This window comes from Baudoinia panamericana (assembly GCF_000338955.1).
Source record: "Baudoinia panamericana UAMH 10762 unplaced genomic scaffold BAUCOscaffold_12, whole genome shotgun sequence".
Classification (NCBI taxonomy): domain Eukaryota; kingdom Fungi; phylum Ascomycota; class Dothideomycetes; order Mycosphaerellales; family Teratosphaeriaceae; genus Baudoinia; species Baudoinia panamericana.
The window spans coordinates 557,358-576,286 of record NW_006911268.1 but is presented as its reverse complement, the minus strand read 5'-3'; the positions used below and the strand labels follow the sequence as shown (position 1 = coordinate 576,286).

Sequence of the window (18,929 nt, the reverse complement as noted above, 5' to 3'; positions counted from 1 at the left end):
CAGCACGCACACGACGGTTGTACTTGACGGTCGGGCAGCGGATGACGGGTCTCAGCTTGTCGACGGGGCGTGGCGCAAGACGAGCGGCCTTTTCGGCACGAGCGTTGCGACGAGCCTTCTTCTTGCCGGGCTATACATTCGGTATCGTTGTCAGATGGCTGGGTTCATGCACTACAGGCGCCACTGCTCTCAGGGTGTTGGTGGTGGCGGTGAGAGGGGAATTACCTGGTCGAAGTGCACGCGGACACGGCGTTGCCAGTCCTTGCGGAAGTCTACACCCAGTAGGTCAGTTGTGCATGCATATTTTGAACACGGTATTTATCAGGGCATACGGTTGTGGGGGACCTGCTGGTTGTGCTTGAGCGTCATGTTGCCGGTATGCGCTCAATGGAATGCTGCGTTGGTGGGATTGAAGGTGTCGCTGTTCTTCGCTTCGTCGGAAAAAGCTGTGTGGATTTCGCAGGTCTTGGCAAGCTTCGGCGTCGGAAGCGGGACGCGAGACGGGTCGCTAGCGTGGAAACGCGAAGCAAGCGCGGTTTTGGGCACGTCGCGTCTCCCCGCCATTGATTGATTGACAGCTTCAACCTTTACTCGAATTCTACAGAACATTGTCTGGAGAGTTGGCACATCATCTCTAACAATGCCAGTGTCGAGAGCGGAGCGTCTTGCTCAGCTGCGAGCGCTGCGGAAGGCGGGCAAGACGGGCTTTGATGCGTACGAGGTGCAAGAGGCCGACTCCATCTACGAGACGGTGGATGATGAGCAGTACAAGCAGGTCGTTCGCAAAAGACTGGACGAAGATGACTTTGTAGTAGACGACAACGGTGCAGGCTACGCTGATGACGGACGCGAGGATTGGCAAGACCAGCGGGTGGTGTACGAGGATGATGAGAGTGAGGAGGACCTGCCGAAGCAGAGCAAAGCTGGTAAGTTGGTTGCACCCACGCCACATACTGCTCTGTACAGTGACTGACCGCAGCATAGCCAAACGGAAGCGCGAGGACGATGTGGAGCGGCAACAGAAGCTCAATCAAGGCATCAGCAAGTTCTTCAGCGCCAATGCAGCAGCCTCCGCACCAAAACCGAAGCCTGTCCGCACGGCAGAGGACGATGACTTCTTGGCCGGTCTGCTCGGCGAAGTCGATGCGAATGTCCCTTCTCGTGCTCCGTCCTACGGCAAACCGATCAAGAGTAATGATCGGAGGAAGACGAGGGTACTATCTCCGCCGCGAGAAGAATCAGTGCGCTCTTACAAGCGTTTGGCGCCTGAGAATGTCGAGAGCACGCCACCTCATCCCATTGCGGCCGTCGTCAATGATAATGATGACGGCTACTACGTCCACCCGCAAGATGATGATGTTCCCATGAGCGACCCGTTGCCGTCCTCGCCAGCCGCCCAAGCCGGAGAGCGCAAGGAGCAGACGGTCATTAAGAAAGAAGCTGCTGAGGATGACGACGACCTCATGGAAGTCGCCGAAGCCCAGGGTCATGCTGCTATGAAGACCGCCAACGTCAACATCAAGGGTAGCAGACCCGCGCCGAAGATTGTCAAGTCGTCGTATCCGACACCCGACAGCTCTTCGCCGACGCGTGCACCAGAGGATGGCATTGACATGACGGCCATCAACAATGTCACGGAGAAGCTCAATATCCTCAGCAGCTCGTCAAGCGAAGCAGTGAGTGCTGGAAAGATTGCTGCTAAGGACGCACTGGAAGATGACGGTACGCTGCGGTTTTTCTGGACTGACTACACCGAAGTCAATGGCAGCCTGTGTTTGTTCGGCAAGGTGAAGAATCGCACCAAGGGCACTTACGTATCATGCTTCGTCAAGGTCGATAACATCCTCCGCAAGCTGTATTTCCTGCCACGCGAGCACCGTCAGCGGCATGGACGTGACACCTCTGACGAAGTCGAGATGAGTGACGTCTACGAAGAAGTTGATGGGCTCATGACGAAGTTCAAGGTGAACATGCACAAGATCAAGCCATGCTCGAGGAAGTATGCTTTTGAGCTACCGGACATACCGCGAGAAGCGGACTACCTCAAGCTGCTCTATCCATACGACAAGCCAGCCTTACCAATGGGTATGACTGGAGAAACATTCTCCCACGTCTTCGGTACGAACACGGCACTGTTCGAGCAATTCGTGCTGTGGAAGAATATCATGGGCCCTTGCTGGCTCAAGATCGAAGGTGCCGACTTCCAGGCTGTCAACAACGCCTCGTGGTGTAAGTTGGAATTGCAGGTCACGAAGCCTAACGGCATCACCACGGTCGGCGATTCAGACAACCTAGAAGCACCGCCCATGACCTTAATGTCGCTTGCGCTGCGTACGACTATGAACGTCAAGGAGAACAAGAATGAAATACTCGTCGCCAGTGTACGCTTCTACCCAGACGTGCAGCTGACAGACACCACGCCGCCCGAGAAGCTTCCAAGTCGCACCTTCACCTTCATGCGTCCCAACGGCGAGTACCCGCTAGGCTTCAAGCTTGAGGCTGAGAAACACAAGGGTCAGATACTTATGGAGAAGAACGAACCTGCACTGCTCAGCAAATTGCTGGCCATTATTCAGATGCATGATCCCGACGCCTTCGTGGGCCACAAGCTGGACGACGTCGATTACAACGTCCTGCTCACACGAATGCGCGACCGCAAAACGCCCGGCTGGCATCGCATTGGCCGCCTAAAGCGCAGCGACTGGCCGAAGAACGTTGGCAAGGGTGGCGGCAGTTTCTTCGCTGAGCGCCATCTTGCTGCCGGTCGCCTGCTCTGCGATCTTGCGAACGATATGGGCAAGAGCATAATGACTGCCTGCCAGAGCTGGAGTCTCGATGAGATGGTCAAGCTGTATCTTGGAGGCAATCATGTGCGCAAGGAGATCGACAACGACAAAGCGCTCGCCATGGCCGCCACCCGAGAAGGCCTGATGAACTACGTTAAGATGTGCGAGCTGGATACGTACTTCATCGCCGCAATCGCGCTAAAGCGGCAACTCCTGCCCCTGTCGAAGGTTCTGACAAACTTGGCTGGTAACTCCTGGGCCCGAACACTCTCTGGTACGCGCGCTGAGCGGAACGAGTACATCTTGCTGCATGAGTTCTACCGCAATAAGTTCATTTGTCCCGACAAAGTTTACGGCAAAGGCGCGGCAAATAAGAAGCTCGAAGACACTGCGGACAATGGTGATGAGGCCGATGCCGCGGACACGAAGAAGAAGGACAAGTTCAAAGGCGGTCTCGTCTTCGAGCCGGAGAAGGGTCTGTACGACAAGTTCATCCTCGTCATGGACTTCAACTCGCTTTACCCGTCCATTATTCAAGAGTTCAACATCTGCTTCACCACTGTCGACCGGTCAGACATTGGCGCGGACGAAGACAAGGTACCTGAAGTGCCGGAGGACACGGCGAACAAGGGCATCTTGCCGCGTCTGATTCGCACACTCGTCAGCCGGAGACGAGAGGTCAAGAAGTTGATGAAGGACAAGAGCATCTCCGAGGAGCAGCGGCAGACTTGGGACGTGAAGCAGCAGGCCTTGAAGCTCACCGCCAACTCCATGTATGGTTGTTTGGGGTACACCAAGTCGCGCTTCTATGCCCGGCCCCTAGCCGCCTTGACGACGAGCAAAGGTCGTGAGATTCTGCAGTCGACTAAGGAGCTGGCCGAATCTGCGCACGCGTTGCGCGTTATCTATGGTGATACTGATTCGGTTATGGTCAATACGAATAAAGACAATATCCTCGAAGCGATCAAGATGGGCAATGAGTTCAAGAAGGCGGTTAATGAGCGGTATGAGCTGCTGGAGATTGAGATTGACAATATTTTCCGTCGCCTGCTGTTGCATGCGAAGAAGAAGTATGCCGCCATCAATATGGTCGAGGATAATGGGGTGTGGAGGGAGAAGATGGAGGTGAAGGGGTTGGATATGAGGAGGAGAGAGTACTGTCAGCTGTCCAAGGACACCTCTACGTGAGTCCTCATTCCCCACTCTGACTACCCGCAAGTCCCATCTGCTAACGAACATGTATAGGGAACTCCTCAACTACCTCCTTTCCGGCGAAGAACCCGAAAAAGTCGTCTCCCATATCCACGACCACCTTCGCTCGCTAGGCGAGAAGATGCGCTCCAACGCCATTCCCGCCTACAAATACACCATCTACACCCAACTCGGCAAAGCGCCCAAAGAATACCCGAACGCCAACTCCATGCCCTCCGTCCAAGTCGCCCTCAAGCTCATGGCCAAGGGCAAACAAGTCCGCGCTAAAGACGTCATGTCCTTCATCATCTGCGGCTCCAGCGGGGGTTCCGCCGAGAACGCCGCCAAGAATGCTTGTACGTTGGATGAGGTTCTTGCGAAGGATAGTGGACTCGTGCCGGATGTGGAGTACTATCTTCACAAGCAGATTTTGCCTCCCGTGGAGAGATTGTGTGTGCCGATTGAGGGGACGAATGTCAGTTTGTTGGCGGAGTGTTTGGGGTTGGATACGAGTAAGTATCGGCTTAGTGGGGCGAGTAAGACGAGCGAGGGGGGAAGAGGGGATGAGATTACCACGCTGGAGAGTCAGGTGCCGGATCATATTCGGTTCAAGGAGTGTGAGGGGTTGGGGCTGCTGTGTTTGGGGTGTAAGAGACATTTCGAGTTCCGAGGACTGAATCATCAGCAACCCTCCACCAGCACGCCGGAAGAGGAAACGACCCCCATGGCGGTGGTGGCGCACACGGGTCTCACCTGTCCGCGAGAAGACTGCCGAAGGACCATCTCCACCCTTGCGCTCTCGGCGCAACTCGAAGCGCAAATCCGCAGACATACCTCCCGCTACTACGCCGCCTACCTGATCTGCGACGACGCCGCTTGCGGCATCCGGACAAGACAGATGTCCGTCTATGGCCATCGCTGCTTAGGTCCAAAGGGACTTGCGCACGGGTGTTCCGGGCGGATGAGGTTCGAGTATGGGGAGAAGGCGTTGTACAATCAGTTGTTGTTTTTGCAGGGGCTGTTTGACGTGGAGAAGGCGGTGGGAAAATTGGGGGTGAAGGGGGAGGAGGATGAGAAGGTCAAGGTGATGGCTGAGCTGAATAGGGAGAGGTTCGGGGTTTGTCGAGAGGTGGTTAAGGCTTACTTGGATAAGAGTGGGTGGGGGTGGGTTTGTATGGAGGGGTTGTTTGGGTTTGCGCGGAAGTAAAGGGAGATGGTGGGTGAGATATTGGATTGGATATTGGGGTTGCTGGCTAGATATGGTTGGATCGAGACTGAAGCGGTTACCAGATAGCCTCTTCTACGTGCTCCCCGATCGATTATAGTCATCAAGCGTTCCGATAGGGAGTAGGTGAAGGAATCTATACTTTTCCTTTTCCAACGGCCTAGTGCGCTGGCACAAGGTAGGCTGTTGCACGAATGCATTGGCTGCCTGGCGACAAGAGAGTTAATGCCGCTGAAGGCTCTGGCTTGATCAATACATACGCGCTGCCAGCATGGAGATTCAGCTGTACACCTAGCGGCCTAGACAAGAGACGCGTGAGTATTGTAGGTGTGTTACTCCTTACAGAAAACCGTCCATCAGACCGGCGCAACCACGCATGTTCGTTGTACACAGAGTCTACCAAAAAATGCCCTTGTGTCGATTGTCGCGTACACGAGTGAAGTCGAAAGGCGAAGGCTTATTTTAGCCAAAGCACGGACTCTCCGGAGTCTCACCAAAAGTTGTCAGGGTCTGAGCTTAGCAGATCGGATCGTCGGGCCTCAAAAGGGTGTTACAGCTCAAGGAAAGTCACCGCGTGCATCATCCAACCCCCAACAACCTTCTCCCCCTCCCATCCACCACCACCACTCTCGTGTCATTTACCCCTTCATCACACTCCTTCATCTACCCTTTCCATATTCACTTGCCCGCCGCCGCCATGGTTGGCGCACGCCTCCTCCGTCCCGCAGCTCAGCTCCTCCGCTCCTCCACCCCCTCCGCCGCCCTCCCTAGATCTACCCTTCAGTCACACTTCGCCGCGCCGGCGGCCACAGCGTCAAGATGGCGGCGGAGCTACGCAACTCCGGCGGGGAGCAAGGAGATGACGGTGCGAGATGCGCTGAACGAGGCTATGGCGGAGGAGATGGAGAAGAACCCCAAGGTCTTCGTGTTGGGTGAGGAGGTTGCTCAGTACAATGGCGCGTGAGTGTCTCTTCATCCCGAATGCGCTCTCGCAGAATACGTGGGGTCGTGTACTTCAGCTTCGACCCAATGGACACAACGGAGCACGAGAGCAACAAGCAGCAGGAAGATCGAATGCTGACACACACTTCCTATCTAGTTACAAAGTAACAAAAGGGCTCCTGGATCGCTTCGGCGACAAGCGCGTCATCGACAGCCCCATCACCGAGTCCGGCTTCTGCGGTCTCACCGTCGGCGCAGCACTAGCCGGCCTCCACCCCATCTGCGAGTTCATGACCTTCAACTTCGCCATGCAGGCCATTGACCAGATCATCAACTCCGCCGCCAAAACGCACTACATGTCCGGCGGTATCCAGCCCTGCAACATCACCTTCCGTGGTCCCAACGGCTTTGCTGCCGGTGTCGCTGCACAGCACTCACAGGATTACTCGGCGTGGTACGGCTCGATACCGGGCTTGAAGGTCGTTGCGCCGTATTCGTCTGAGGATGCCAAGGGGCTGCTTAAGGCTGCTATTCGGGATCCCAACCCGGTTGTGGTGCTCGAGAACGAGTTGTTGTACGGTCTTTCTTTCCCCATGAGCCAAGAGGCGCAGTCGGACGACTTTGTCCTACCGGTAAGCTTGCATTCCTTGCCAACAACATTTTGTTTGAAGCGCGTGTCTAATGTATGTATTACAGTTCGGCAAAGCCAAGATCGAACGCCAAGGCAAGGACCTAACCATCGTCACCCTCTCCCGCTGCGTTGGCCAATGTCTCGTCGCCGCCGACCAACTCAAGCAAAAGTACGGCGTCGAAGCCGAAGTCATCAACCTCCGCTCCATCAAACCTCTCGATGTCGAAGCCATCGTCAAGTCCGTCAAGAAGACCGGCCACATGATGGCTGTAGAGTCTGGCTTCCCTTCTTTCGGTGTCGGTGCGGAATTGCTGGCCTTGACTGCGGAGTACGCATTCGACTATCTCGAGGCGCCACCGGTCCGCGTGACCGGCGCGGAGGTCCCGACGCCGTATGCGCAAAAGTTGGAGGAGATGAGCTTCCCAACCGAGGGGTTGATTGCGAATTATGCCGCCAAGTTGTTGAGGGTGTAAGGCGTTGACTGAGGATGGTGAGGAAGTAACGGACCGGTGTTGAAGGATATACTGGAAGCCGTCCGCGAGACGGCAAAACGGGCCGGCTCCGGTCGGTGACGAGCATGCAAGCGAGCGTCGTGCGAACAGGCGCAGGGCGGTGTTGTATAACTGAGCGAGTGCCTGTTTTTTGCGCTACTTATTGTGCTGTGTCACTGACTGCTCTTTTCTCGCATCAAGCAAGGTGCAAAAGGTTGATCTGTTCTTTCACCTTTCTCATTTCAATCTTCATTCCTGCTGTAACTTGACAAGAACCATATCGACCGGAGGATAATCGCCCATTGGCTTCCACTTACCCTCGACGAGCCCAGACGCTTCAACAAACTCCCGCGTCTTCAAATAGCCACAATTGCGGGCTATTCAGATCTCTCATCCTTCCTATAACTTAATACGCACTAGCACGACGGGAAAATGATCGCCTATAACCTTCCTTTCCAACTCGACAATTTCAACAAACTCCCGCATCTTCAGGTGGCCGTAATCGCGGGCATTCAAACAAGACGGGCGAGAGCATTCCCAGCGAACTTCCAACGTCCGCCAGGTTTACCCAATCATCCCCGTACGTGTTGCTTTTTTCAGATGGCCTTTCGAGTTCCATCGATGGCCTTCTGATCGAGGGATGGTTTAGCTGGCTCGACACGAAGCCGAGTCGGCAAGGGTGGAGATAGTGATGACGGTAGCTTCCGGGCTGCTGTTAGTGTACGAATCGCGTAGGCAGCACACCGGTGGCATGGCTTTTGCGCACTTGTACCAGTGGTGGTGGCTGGTGCATGGCCCGCTTGAGCCCAATCTGACGGTTCACCAGGCCCGTCTACAGGCATAGGCAGGACCTCAAAACAGGTAAATTGACCGCACGCAGCAACTCAAGCGCTGTTCGTATTCCGCTTCCCGAAGCCGTAAACGGTCACACCTTGCCCGCGGGTCCGCGCGGTCAGGCGTATGAAGTCACTGTCGCTTGAGACGAGGCACAAACTCCAGAGGCGACCCGTGTACAGCAAGTGCATGGCTTTGGTGATCATGGCGCCGTCGGTGGCGGTGTTGCCGGTCGTGTAGGTGAATCGGTGGATTGAGATTATGGAGTAAATGAGTAAATCTTCGCTCAGGTTTTGGTATAGGGGCTGGTCAGTCGCCGTGAATGCGGCGGACACTGGCCGTTCCGTAGTTGGTTACTTCGGCCGTGAGACCGACAATGACTTCGACGGAGATGTTGTCGGCATTGATTAGGGCGGCTAGATTATTTGCGTTGTCGGGCGTCGTGATGGTTGTTCGTAGGATGACAATATGTGTTGTGTACGATGTAAAAAGCGATTGCTTATCGTGTGATGCATCGACCTGCTTTTGGGTGTACGTGATGTGTTCAGCGAGTGATGCCGTGCAGCGAATATGCTTGTTCACCACGCGGGAGCCACGTGGAAGAGGACGATCGGATCCGGATTATCTCGCATTGGCGAAGCCGCACGTTCGCTACCAGCGATGCATTCCACAGGACGCTACCAGTCTTCAGGTCAGCCCTTCATGCATGGTGACGCTTCCAGCTGCCTGCCGCCCGATCGAGTTCAACTATCATCCCGGGGCTGTGGATGGGTGAGTCGTCCCGTCTTCGATGATTTCCAATACATTCAGCCTATATCATGATGAATTCTGTGGCGCCATCTCGTAGTACGACAAATGGCACCCACGTGGCAAGACTGCGCATATGCTGTGGACATTTCCACACGTTAGGCAACCACACACGGACACGCTCGGTCCGTATCAATCACTAAACACTCCAACGACTCGAATGCGCCTCAAGCAAGTCCGTACCGCTCACACGGAACCGACATCACATTTTGCCGATCATCGATCGGCTTTGATCAATGTCAGGAGCGTATCGCCGTCCGCACGATGTGTTCTGTGCGAGAGAGTGCCACCAAGGCTTCATTCGGCGCGGTCTTCCAGTCTTTGTTCCTTCGGCGCCGCACTGCAGGAAGAACGATGATCGCCGTTGACATAGAGGGTAGACGGGTCATTGTCCGCATCATGCCTTGAGCCCCTCCTAGTGGACGAATCTTCGGATTCCTTCAGTAAATGCTACTGGATACCTCTCGTTCAGGAAGCTTCATGATGGCGTGCAGCGAATCACATAATTCACACCAAACCAAGAAGGGCAACACGTGGCTGCGTGAAACAGTGCTGCAGGCACACACCATGGCCGTCTCCGTGTGTGCAGTGATTGTCGTGGCTAATACGTTGTTATTGGTTCTGCTCTCCGGGCGTCCCATGCCGGCAGCGTAGAGGTCACCATTGCCGTCTGACCGAGGCATCCAGCGCATAAAGCTTCGCAGGCTTAATTTAGTCTGCGTGCACGCAGGTTACAAGTATGCTATGAGCGGCACCCGCGCCGCGATGCAGGTGTCCTTGTCGTTTTTGCCTGCTCAATGCTAGACTGAACTCAAAGGTTTGTTGTCATCGGCGTTGGTGGCCTGGAGCGACCTGCGCGACTTGTACTCAATCGACAGCGTACTGTTGCCTCGGGTTGAACGCAGATATGTGTTGTAGCGACCGCTCGTGGGGATGTAAATACTAGGGACCTGGGCACCACCTTGTCCGTACCTACTTCGATCGCCGTGAAGCACCAGTCCGCTATGTTGAGTGGCTTTGCAGCGAACGTTGAACGTCCGTCTCCGCCTCCAACTAATAATCAATCGAGCATGGATATGCAAGTACCACCGTTTCTACGTCACGCCGTCTTCACATCGCAAGCGGACCTTTTCCATTGGATTGAACGAAGCCGCTCATGCAATCTTAAGAAAGTCCGTACGCTGGAGCTCCACCTGACAGACATCGACTTGTCCTCCTTCCTCGAACCCAATTCAGGGGGAGAGCGGAGGTCTCCTGGCGACCTTTGGACATTGTATGAGGACGACCTGAGGAAGCTCGATCACGCCTTACACTTACTCCCTGAGCTGAGCCGTCTGAAGGTGGTACCTCCGGAAGCAGTATATTCCCACTTCGTTCGGAGCCTGTACACTTCATTTCTGGAGATGCTTTCCCATCGATTTTCAGCACTCGAGCTGCGCATTGTAGAAGAGATAAACGAAGCGCAAGATGTCAACCGCACCTCAAGCGAGGTCGATCCTCCGGCGCCTGCGATCGGGCGGAGCGCATCAAAGACAACCTCGACCACATTGAGGGAGTTGCGCAAGCGGAGGACGGCGCACAAGTGCCCGGAAGAACGGAGGATCCAGATGGTTTGCGACAGCAAAGAAAGGAGTATCAGGCGGCCGAGGATGCGAGTCAGAGGCCGATGAAACCAGCGTTCCAAGCCCCGAAAACATATCATCACCTGCGGTTGAAGCTTAAGGACCGTTCTCGCCGTTAACCCCCGATACCCTAGTGTCGGTAGTGCTCGGTTTCTGACTGGGCTGATCATGAAGAGGCAGCTCACCATGCCGTTTGGCAGCTTCGTCACAAAACCTCGCCATCAGGGTATCTTTAAGCGACAAACCATTCGGTCTATGGGTCGTCCAGCGAATGTGCGTCTTGTTGTACACGTTCCGCCACTCCGGATGGTGACGTTGCTTCTTGCATTCTGCGGCGACTTCGTCCATGAAAGCCTGTCGTAGAGAGCGTCAGATTGCGTGAGAGCACGAAGCACATTCGCCACTGCGATTGCATATAGTTGGATGCATAAACGTGCTTACCCAGGTCTTGGCAAAGGTCTTGAACGTAAAGTGACGTTCCACCGCTTGACCGTGGCTGCATGCTTTCCAGCCGTTTTCAAGTAGTCGCTGTGCCTCTCGCGTTACTTGCAGCATGTCGTCGCCTTTCGAGATGGAGAACATCACTTCGGCTTGGCGCGGTGTGGCGATGAATGTTCGCTTATCGGGCGCGAGACTAGAAGTAGTAGTTTGAGCAACAAGTCGTGATATGCTCCGTACTTTAGGAACAATCCTTCGACTCGCCATAAGACGTTGCAGGCAGCCTAGCATGCTGACATTCCCTCGAGCAGGTATGCCACCAACTATGGAACGGGTTCAAGATCTCTACATGTATGCAATAACGAATCAATGTGCACGGACAGCTTCCCTTGCGCACGGACAGCTTCCCATGCCATGCGACTCGACTACTCTGGTAACTGTACAAGCTCGATATTTTACGCATGCTATGCATGCTGATGGCAACAATTGTTGACCGTGTGCGATAGGTGTGTCCGCCATCACCCACGCGCCGCGTGCAACTCCACGCTTGCACAAATTAAGCATTTGGCTTCCTAGCCACCATCAAATACATAGGCGTGAACAGCTTCTCCTTCCCACCCGCCACCAAAGCGTCCGCGGCCTTCGCCAACGAGTCCGCCGTCTTCTGCGTGCCCCTCGGCGCCAAGCTAACCATCTCCAGCGCACCCACAAACCTATGCACTAACCCCCGCCCAACATGCGTCATCCGCACCAGTGTAGGGAAGTCCCAGATGCTCTGCATATACCTCAGTTCTCCGGACAGCGGCCAGTACCACGGATACTCATCGGGCCTGTCCGCAAGGTCCTCGTTCAACTCTAACTCGAAACCTGCGGCCTTCACGGCCTTAAGCGCGACATCGATTTTCTCCATGTTGGAGATACCGTCGCCTTGTTCAATGCCTAGCCGGATCTCGCGTTGGTGTGGATCGTCGTTGTTGTATTTCTCGGTCATCAACCACTCGTATACGCCGAAGACGCCGCCAGGTTTCAGTACGCGAAAGATTTCGCTGTAGATACCCTCGAGGCTCGGTGCGTGGACGGTAGCTTCAATGGCGTAGACAGCGTCGAATGAGTTGTCCGGATATGGCATCTGCATGAAGTCACCCTTGGTGAAGGAGAGCTTGTCCGACAAGCCTTCCCGCTTCGCGTAATTCGTCGCCCGCTCAATCTGGTAGTCGTTATTGTTCAAACCGACGATGTTCGCGCCCGTGAATTTGACAATCTCTCGTGCCGGTCCGCCGACTCCACAGCCAACATCCAACACCCGCATGCCTTCTTGCAGGTTCATCTTCAGCGCCAGATAATGCTCATGCCTCGCAATTGCTTGCCTGAACGGTTCGCCTTTACTGAAGCGGCAGAAGTGAAAGCTGCCTCCCCATCCATACTCGTATAGGTCGGTGGCAAGGTTGTAGTAGTGTCGCGTGAGCGTGGCATACTCGTCTCGCCGGGCTTTGCGCGTTTCTTCCGTCTCGTTGGCGGAGAGCTTATTGTCCCAATGCTTGAAGTATTCGTCGACGGCTTCCTTTTGAGCTTTGTGGTCTTTGCCCATCATCGCCAGGAAGCCCTTGCGCTCCTCGGCCGTCTTGCCATGGAGAGCCCTTTTGAAGGCGGCATCGCGTTCGAGGTCCTGCTTCTCCAGGATGTGCTTGGGTGTTTCAGGGGCAACCATGTTGAATGAAGCAGTGGGGAAGTTTGAGTAGACGGTGAATGACAGAGAGAAGCCTACATATGTCTCTGTGGCAGGATATACAGCACTTGATGGTAGCACCTCAGCTTCGCGATCGAACCATTCGGCCCAACCAAAATCTCGAACGATGGCAACGGCTCATGCTAGGAACAGGCATAGCGTCGTCCTTAGTTGCAGAGACCCTATTGTGGCGCAAAGCACGTCACGTGCGTTGATGTAATAATCAGCTTGGCAGTACCGATTTATGAGCAACTCACTATTGAAAACTGATCTGGAGACTGAATATAACCGCCAGCGCGGACTCAGACCGTAGCAGAAAGCAGTCGCGGAGCAGGGCAGAAGTCGCTTCGACGTTGTTCGTGGCCTAGAGATGCCGCCGCAAATAAAGCAAGACCTGAACCGATCAGGATGGGAGACGACGGATATGCCAAGCGTCTGCGAGCGCTGCCTCCCGGACAACCCATATGTACAGATGCTGAAGGAGGACTACGGTGCCGAATGCAAGCTCTGCACGCGACCATTCACCATCTTCAAATGGAAAGCCGACCGTACATCGCGACAAAAGCGCACCGGTATCTGTTTGACATGTGCGCGGCTGAAGAACTGCTGCCAGTGCTGCATGCTCGATCTGAGCTTCGGTCTACCTATCACCATCCGAGACGCGGCGCTGAAGATGGTGGCCCCGGGGCCGCAAAGCGAGATCAACCGCGAGTACTTTGCGCAGAACAACGAGCGGGAGATCGAGGAAGGGAGAGGGTTGGAAGGGTATAACAAGACGGATGAGAAGGCGAGGGATCTGCTGCGGAGGCTAGCGAGCAGCGAACCGTACTACAAGAAGCAAAGGCGATTAGAAGCGGAAGGCGCTGAGGACGGACAGAAACTCCTCGAAGGCGGCAGCAGCACAGAAGGCGGCCACACCCGTGGCCCAATACGGACAGCAGACAACAAGCGCTCCGCCTACGGTTCATCCTACGGACCTCGAACTAGCACACCAACGTCACGAACGGGCAAACCCGGCGCAAGACCGGGCAAATCCTTCCCATCCGCCGCAGCGCTCCCACCTCAACCACGGGACATCCTCCCGCCGTCCGATCACAACATCACCTCCCTCTTCATCACTGGCGTCGAGGACGATCTCCCCGAACACGAATTGCGTACTCACTTCTCGCAATTCGGCGCCTTACGAAGCGTTGTTTGCTCGCACCGCTCTCACTGCGCGTTTATGAACTACATGGATCGTGCCGGCGCTGAGGCCGCAGCGGCGGCCTGTCAGGGTCGGGCAGTGGTGAAGGGTGTGCCGTTGCGGGTGCAATGGGGTAGGCCGAAGCCGTTGGATAATATGGACAGGGATGTCAGGATGGAGAATGCGAGGGCAGGGAGGAGGGTCGAGGCGGCTGTGAAGGCCGTCACGGGAGCAGCTGGAGGCAGGAAGGCGATTGGTGCGGGGCCGGAGAATGTGGAGGTGCTGGGAGATGTTGCGCCGCCGCCTGGGCAAGGCGAGGTGGAGTACGCTGCCATGGCTGGCGAATGAAACTTGGGGACGTCGACAGGTACTTTGATGATGTTATGTTGCGTACGGTTAGCGAGGCGTCCTGCTGGGCATGTATGTGATTACATTCTGGAGCGCTGACAGACTGTCTTCTGGATGAGGGAAGACAAGTCTCATGCTTCACCACACTCAGAATTCCACAGACAACCTTCAGCTAGTGCCAACAACAGTGTCTCGCAGACTCGATCCGCGAACGGGTCCCACGTTGCTCAGGAAGGCACGATTGGTTGTGCCGTTCACCCCAGCACTGCGCGTGGTACATATGATTATGAGCACATCGACGGACAGCCGTTAGAAGTGGCTTTATATACGATCAGCGATGCGAGTCTGGCATGCATCAAGAGGTACTCAAGGCAGGATGGGATCATTGTTGGTAGATTGACATTGAATATGCGTTCAGAACCACGATGCCTTCAAGGGGTATACAACGCCACGCCAAATGCAGCAGTACTAGAACCCACCTTGTATATACATTACCACCAACGCCACGCTATGCAATTAGCATGCATCGCACACAGTCCAGCAATGTGCTATTAGGTCTTCCACTTGAGCACTTCTCCTGGCTTTATACAGCCTTCCCTCTCCTCACCTTCCCCTGCTCCCTCTTAGACAATGGCTCATCCGGTAAAACCCACCCTCGAATCCTCTTCGCCGCCCTCTTCTCCTTTTGCGACAGCTTCGGCATCCACTCGTCCCTCTTCGGCAGATGATGCTGCCGACTCAACGCACCCGGCGGCCCAACATCCAGCTTCCAGTGATGCTGCCCCTCAAAAGGCTGGTCGCGGGCAAGCATGTGCAGCCACCACAGCGCCAAGCCTGCAGTCATCTTGAGAGTACCGTCTTCACGCAGACCGGACGTGGCGATCTCCACGGGCGTAGCGATTTCCATCATTCCGAAGAGAGGCTTGGCTTCGGTTAACGGGCCGCCAATGCGTATGCAAACGAGCTCAATCTCAGTGATGATAAAGCCATAGCGTGTGCCGTGGTCGCGCATGAAGTAATGCAGCTTAGCGAGGGTTTGTTGATAGCGAACTTTGTCCGTTGCGTCGCCTGAGCGAAGCCCGGAGTTCCATTGGTCGTGAGACTGCACTATGCCGACAACGCGACCACGGCCGTCTCTGTAGATAGTCTTCTCCTTGTCAGACTGGTAGCTTGACACGAACTCAGGCTGCTCGCGGCGAGAACCAGGGGCACATTGGAGGGTGCGCATGGCCATGTGTTTGTCGCCCTGGGTTACCTTGAGCGCCGCGTTGACTTTCACAGCATGGTGGAGTGCACACGCTTCCGCAAGTTGAGGCACAGTTTCGGGAGATGTGGTCACTTTGCGCGGCTGGGTGAGCTGCCGAAGAGTAACCGGCATATGAAGTAGATCCAAGAGGCTTGGCTGCGCGGCGATGGTGGAGACGTTGAAATCGGCCCAGCGCTGGACATTGCGAACATCAAACCAGAAGTAGGGGTGGTCACGAGCCAGCCCGACAGTTCGCTGTGTCAAAGATGGCGTCGGGTTGGGCGCGGTGAGATAATCGAGCAAGGAAGATGTCTCCAGATCCATAGCCGGGCTATACTCGACCTCGACAGATAGCCGGGAAGGGTTCGCTGGCGGGCTGGCTGTTCGTTTGCGCTGTGGGTACGACTGAACGTGGCCACTCGGGAGAGCGATTGGTGCAAGATGACTCATGGCACTCGGTGTCCGTGACATTGGCACACTGTATGTGGCCGGCTGAGGTGTAGGGCTTTGGCGGTATGTAGGATAGCCATACCGGCTGAGCATTGCCGCATCGATGTTTGAGGACGAGTTGTTCCGCGAGTGCATCCCGATATTAGAGGCGGAGACAGAGCGCATGTTGGCGAGCGATGGTCGGACATGGGCACTTGCTCGGTCATTCATCAGGAGGCCATATGGCGAAGGTGATGCAAACGGCGGTGCGTGTGGAATGTGGCCCGGTGGGCTTGCCGACCGTCTCTCGATGGTGGGCTGGTAGGTAGGCAGAGCTTCGCCGAACACCAGAGGTAGGCTATTGGCGGGTAGTGATGTTGTCCGGTTGTGGGCAAAGTAGGATGGTCGAACCGCGGGTTCAATGACTTGATCCTGACATCTGACTCTGGGAAGTAGAGCTGGGCCCGTCTCCCTGAGCTTAAACGGTGACTTTGGGGGCGTAGTCGCATTAGTCGTGACGGTCTCGGGGGACCAGTCGAAGGGAAAGCAGGAGTCGACCGTGCTGGCACTGCCACCAGGGCAGCGTAGCTCGAAGTCATCCATTTCCAATGCGAACGGTGGAGTTGTTTGTCGGTACTCCATGGTTGTGGATATGCGATGTTAACGGGATAACGTGGATTACGTCGTGTGATTAGACACTTAGGTGCGTGGTGCAAACGATGCTCAAGGAGACCAGCTCCGAACGCCCCACCAAGACAGTAGGAAAGACGAGACAGGAAAGAACAAAGGAGACTCGTTAGCCTCGTTACAAGCCCACGCAGAAGATCAGCTCTGTTGGTTGTTTCTATAGAGAAGAGAAAGGACAGGATGGGAGGACAGAGCGGACGTGCCCTCTATATGCGCGCTCCGCAGGTCGCGCGATCACTTACGGCGAGTAAAGCCATAACAGATCTTCATTACGCGAACATAGCGTCAGTGGGGCTTCTGAAACGAACCTGTGAGCAGTGCGGAGTAGTATGCTATGCAGGTACGGTCATCAGATCCGCGGTGCTTGTTTCGGACAAGCAATGGTACTATTTAGGACATCGGCGACCTTCTTGAGGCTTGTGACGCCCGTATTGGATCGGTTTCACGCATCCTCGCGGTCGAAGCCAGTGATCAGGCCTTCTTCGTGTAATGAGAATATCTTCAAAGGATGAGTAGGTCGCGCAGCCACTGGTTGAGGCTCAGAATAGGCCTCTTCAGCAACCGCGGAGCTCGGCGGCTGCTAAGATGAAACGTCTGTGTATACTGTCAATGCGACAGTCGTGGTATGGAGCCTCATCTGCAGGAGGTCCAGTCGGGTCGCCCTCAGATCGCAATGTATGGCGCGTAGAGGAGACCGTGGTTGGGCGCTTAGAAGGTGGAGTTAGAAGTACGAAGCATTGACCGTTATGCCAAGCCAATTCGTTATTGGTCGCGGCAACGACAGCTGCAGAACGACAGACGATGAAACAAGCGAGAGCTGTTTCAGAGATGCAGTATACTGTGAGTCACTCTGCAAGCTCACGAGCATCGAGCACCATGCAATGCACAGGATTGTCATTGTCAAAGCAGTCATGGAGCCAGCAACACGCTAGAAAGGGACTTTGAAAACGCAGATACTTCCCTTCCAGCTCGCAGCAAGCAGGTCTTCCGGTCAATATCTCCAGACCATGAACGTCTGCAGACGCGCGCGATCTGATGCAGCACCAGTCCTCGGCGCAAGTTGAGGTTATGCGGGTATCAGTCCGTCTATCTTTGGCTCAGTGTATGCCACCATCTACACACCATGGAACAGCCGGCTGTACAGCAAGACGCTGCTGTACGGCAAAGGAGACGCTGAGCCATTGCATCTGGAGTAGGTCCCGGAACTATTTCCGAGTTCGAGCAGATAGCAGTATTCTTGCTTTGCCTTCGCAACAGGGTCCCTGTGAAGCCATGTTTAGATACGGAGGCGAACATCGCCGGGCATCGCCCTGTTTTCCGCAGTAGCATGTCAGATACAACGAACGAGTGCAGTATCAGCCTTCATAACAAGCAACTTTTGTCAAAATGTAAGCCTCACGGCAGTTAGGCGCAGGGTCTGGGGACGGCAAGTGAACCGGTTCATCATGTCTTGTTACGTTCAAGGTATCTCTGAGAAGCCTACTCTTCTGCTTCCGGGTGACCCACAGGTACCAGCTTGCCCACAACCAAGTACTTTTCACTGAACCTCTCCTCCCATCCTCTCAGCGCCTCCATCTCTTCTCCGCCGAGGTCCTCCAGCTTGTCCAGCGGACCGTGCAGATCTTCAGTCAACATACTCTCATCGAAGCTACCGCAAGCTAGGCCACGGCTTGCGTCTCTACCAGCGAAGTTGGCATACGGGCCACCGGGTCCATAGAAGTTGCGGCCCGGTGTCACATCGAACACGTTGCCTCGGACGGCTAAGTAGACCGGCTGACTACCCGTGCCGTTGTACGGCATGAGCTTGGGAGGCGTGAAGACCTTGAAGACGGTGGGAGGCGGAGGTTGAGGGATGCTGACTGCAGCGGGCCGTGAGGGACGCAGGCGCATGTACGCAAGGATGAGGAACAGTGAGAAGAGGATAAGGTTGATCGGTGTTGCGATTGTAGCACTGTGCCATATTAGTAGCTTATTGCACGGTATTGCAGTCCCTCATCTAGCCTACACTTGCGCAGCAGGCGGTACCTGCGAGCTGTTCATCGCTGGGGCTTCTGCGAGCTCATCAGTCTGGTCCATTTCATGCTTTGGGTATACTGTACCGGCTCCGGCCGAATCGGTCATGGTGGGATCGAAAGGTGTCTGCTGGTCAACGTCCATTGTGGTACGATAGTGCGACCGATATCTCCGGCGCAGGCTGGATGTCGCAAAGCAACGCGCGATTTACGATTATGTCAGATCACAAGCATCGGCACCCGGTAGCTTGGGAGCCGAGACAAGGAAGGCGATCAAACGGCGGCTAGCGGCCGGTGCTGCATCCTTAGCCAATGCATGGCAAATGAGACG

At 55.2% G+C, this 18,929-nt stretch overlaps 11 protein-coding genes across 11 annotated transcripts; 6 read left to right on the top strand and 5 right to left on the bottom strand.

Annotated features, from left to right (window-relative positions):
- The first annotated feature begins 365 nt into the window (after nt 1–365).
- On the top strand, nt 366–5,514 carry BAUCODRAFT_96163 (uncharacterized protein). Its single transcript, XM_007681946.1, has 3 exons — nt 366–926; nt 985–3,970; nt 4,032–5,514. The coding sequence occupies exons 1-3, from the start codon at nt 641–643 to the stop codon at nt 5,182–5,184; spliced, it is 4,425 nt and encodes a 1,474-aa protein (XP_007680136.1). The 5' UTR covers nt 366–640; the 3' UTR covers nt 5,185–5,514.
- A 385-nt stretch (nt 5,515–5,899) lies between these two features.
- BAUCODRAFT_76950 (uncharacterized protein) lies at nt 5,900–7,248 on the top strand (the record flags this gene model as incomplete). Its single annotated transcript, XM_007681742.1, has 3 exons — nt 5,900–6,162; nt 6,302–6,776; nt 6,841–7,248. 3 exons carry the CDS (start codon nt 5,900–5,902, stop codon nt 7,246–7,248), a joined length of 1,146 nt encoding a protein of 381 aa, XP_007679932.1.
- A 267-nt stretch (nt 7,249–7,515) lies between these two features.
- BAUCODRAFT_125788 (uncharacterized protein) lies at nt 7,516–8,615 on the bottom strand (the record flags this gene model as incomplete). The annotated part of the gene is made up of 5 exons (XM_007681945.1): nt 7,516–7,643; nt 7,741–7,975; nt 8,190–8,380; nt 8,436–8,516; nt 8,582–8,615. 5 exons carry the CDS (start codon nt 8,613–8,615, stop codon nt 7,516–7,518), a joined length of 669 nt encoding a protein of 222 aa, XP_007680135.1.
- A 1,156-nt stretch (nt 8,616–9,771) lies between these two features.
- On the top strand, nt 9,772–10,577 carry BAUCODRAFT_133752 (uncharacterized protein; the record flags this gene model as incomplete). Its single annotated transcript, XM_007681944.1, has 1 exon — nt 9,772–10,577. Exon 1 carries the CDS (start codon nt 9,912–9,914, stop codon nt 10,575–10,577), a length of 666 nt encoding a protein of 221 aa, XP_007680134.1. The 5' UTR covers nt 9,772–9,911.
- Nucleotides 10,578–10,625: 48 nt separating this feature from the next.
- On the bottom strand, nt 10,626–11,084 carry BAUCODRAFT_77486 (uncharacterized protein; the record flags this gene model as incomplete). The annotated part of the gene is made up of 2 exons (XM_007681784.1): nt 10,626–10,883; nt 10,971–11,084. 2 exons carry the CDS (start codon nt 11,082–11,084, stop codon nt 10,626–10,628), a joined length of 372 nt encoding a protein of 123 aa, XP_007679974.1.
- Nucleotides 11,085–11,495: 411 nt separating this feature from the next.
- On the bottom strand, nt 11,496–12,837 carry BAUCODRAFT_37733 (uncharacterized protein). The gene has a single exon (XM_007681626.1). It carries the CDS (start codon nt 12,673–12,675, stop codon nt 11,524–11,526), a length of 1,152 nt encoding a protein of 383 aa, XP_007679816.1. The 5' UTR covers nt 12,676–12,837; the 3' UTR covers nt 11,496–11,523.
- Nucleotides 12,838–12,930: 93 nt separating this feature from the next.
- On the top strand, nt 12,931–14,515 carry BAUCODRAFT_263218 (uncharacterized protein). Its single transcript, XM_007681943.1, has one exon. The coding sequence runs from the start codon at nt 13,064–13,066 to the stop codon at nt 14,222–14,224; it is 1,161 nt and encodes a 386-aa protein (XP_007680133.1). The 5' UTR covers nt 12,931–13,063; the 3' UTR covers nt 14,225–14,515.
- A 292-nt stretch (nt 14,516–14,807) lies between these two features.
- BAUCODRAFT_77478 (uncharacterized protein) lies at nt 14,808–16,502 on the bottom strand (the record flags this gene model as incomplete). The annotated part of the gene is made up of 1 exon (XM_007681783.1): nt 14,808–16,502. One exon carries the CDS (start codon nt 16,500–16,502, stop codon nt 14,808–14,810), a length of 1,695 nt encoding a protein of 564 aa, XP_007679973.1.
- Nucleotides 16,503–16,892: 390 nt separating this feature from the next.
- BAUCODRAFT_263214 (uncharacterized protein) lies at nt 16,893–17,248 on the top strand. The gene has a single exon (XM_007681942.1). It carries the CDS (start codon nt 16,916–16,918, stop codon nt 17,096–17,098), a length of 183 nt encoding a protein of 60 aa, XP_007680132.1. The 5' UTR covers nt 16,893–16,915; the 3' UTR covers nt 17,099–17,248.
- A 148-nt stretch (nt 17,249–17,396) lies between these two features.
- Nucleotides 17,397–17,954, top strand: BAUCODRAFT_263193 (uncharacterized protein). Its single transcript, XM_007681941.1, has one exon. It carries the CDS (start codon nt 17,622–17,624, stop codon nt 17,910–17,912), a length of 291 nt encoding a protein of 96 aa, XP_007680131.1. The 5' UTR covers nt 17,397–17,621; the 3' UTR covers nt 17,913–17,954.
- A 49-nt stretch (nt 17,955–18,003) lies between these two features.
- On the bottom strand, nt 18,004–18,811 carry BAUCODRAFT_37730 (uncharacterized protein). Its single transcript, XM_007681625.1, has 3 exons — nt 18,686–18,811; nt 18,592–18,637; nt 18,004–18,537 (listed from the first exon to the last, which is right to left on the bottom strand). Exons 1-3 carry the CDS (start codon nt 18,741–18,743, stop codon nt 18,066–18,068), a joined length of 576 nt encoding a protein of 191 aa, XP_007679815.1. The 5' UTR covers nt 18,744–18,811; the 3' UTR covers nt 18,004–18,065.
- Between the last annotated feature and the right edge of the window lie 118 nt (nt 18,812–18,929).

Bases quoted from the DNA above. Each gene is read 5' to 3' on its own strand.
- BAUCODRAFT_263193 (XM_007681941.1), top strand. From the start codon at position 17,622: ATGCAGCACCAGTCCTCGGCGCAAGTTGAGGTTATGCGGGTATCAGTC.
- BAUCODRAFT_37733 (XM_007681626.1), bottom strand. From the start codon at position 12,675: ATGGTTGCCCCTGAAACACCCAAGCACATCCTGGAGAAGCAGGACCTC.
- BAUCODRAFT_263214 (XM_007681942.1), top strand. From the start codon at position 16,916: ATGCTATGCAGGTACGGTCATCAGATCCGCGGTGCTTGTTTCGGACAA.
- BAUCODRAFT_96163 (XM_007681946.1), top strand. From the start codon at position 641: ATGCCAGTGTCGAGAGCGGAGCGTCTTGCTCAGCTGCGAGCGCTGCGG. The intron at 927-984 runs GTAAGTTGGTTG...ACCGCAGCATAG, and splicing joins GCCGAAGCAGAGCAAAGCTG to CCAAACGGAAGCGCGAGGAC. The intron at 3,971-4,031 runs GTGAGTCCTCAT...GAACATGTATAG, and splicing joins CTGTCCAAGGACACCTCTAC to GGAACTCCTCAACTACCTCC.
- BAUCODRAFT_263218 (XM_007681943.1), top strand. From the start codon at position 13,064: ATGCCGCCGCAAATAAAGCAAGACCTGAACCGATCAGGATGGGAGACG.
- BAUCODRAFT_37730 (XM_007681625.1), bottom strand. From the start codon at position 18,743: ATGGACGTTGACCAGCAGACACCTTTCGATCCCACCATGACCGATTCG. The intron at 18,638-18,685 runs GTACAGTATACC...ATGAGCTCGCAG, and splicing joins GACCGATTCGGCCGGAGCCG to AAGCCCCAGCGATGAACAGC. The intron at 18,538-18,591 runs GTAGGCTAGATG...AATATGGCACAG, and splicing joins GTACCGCCTGCTGCGCAAGT to TGCTACAATCGCAACACCGA.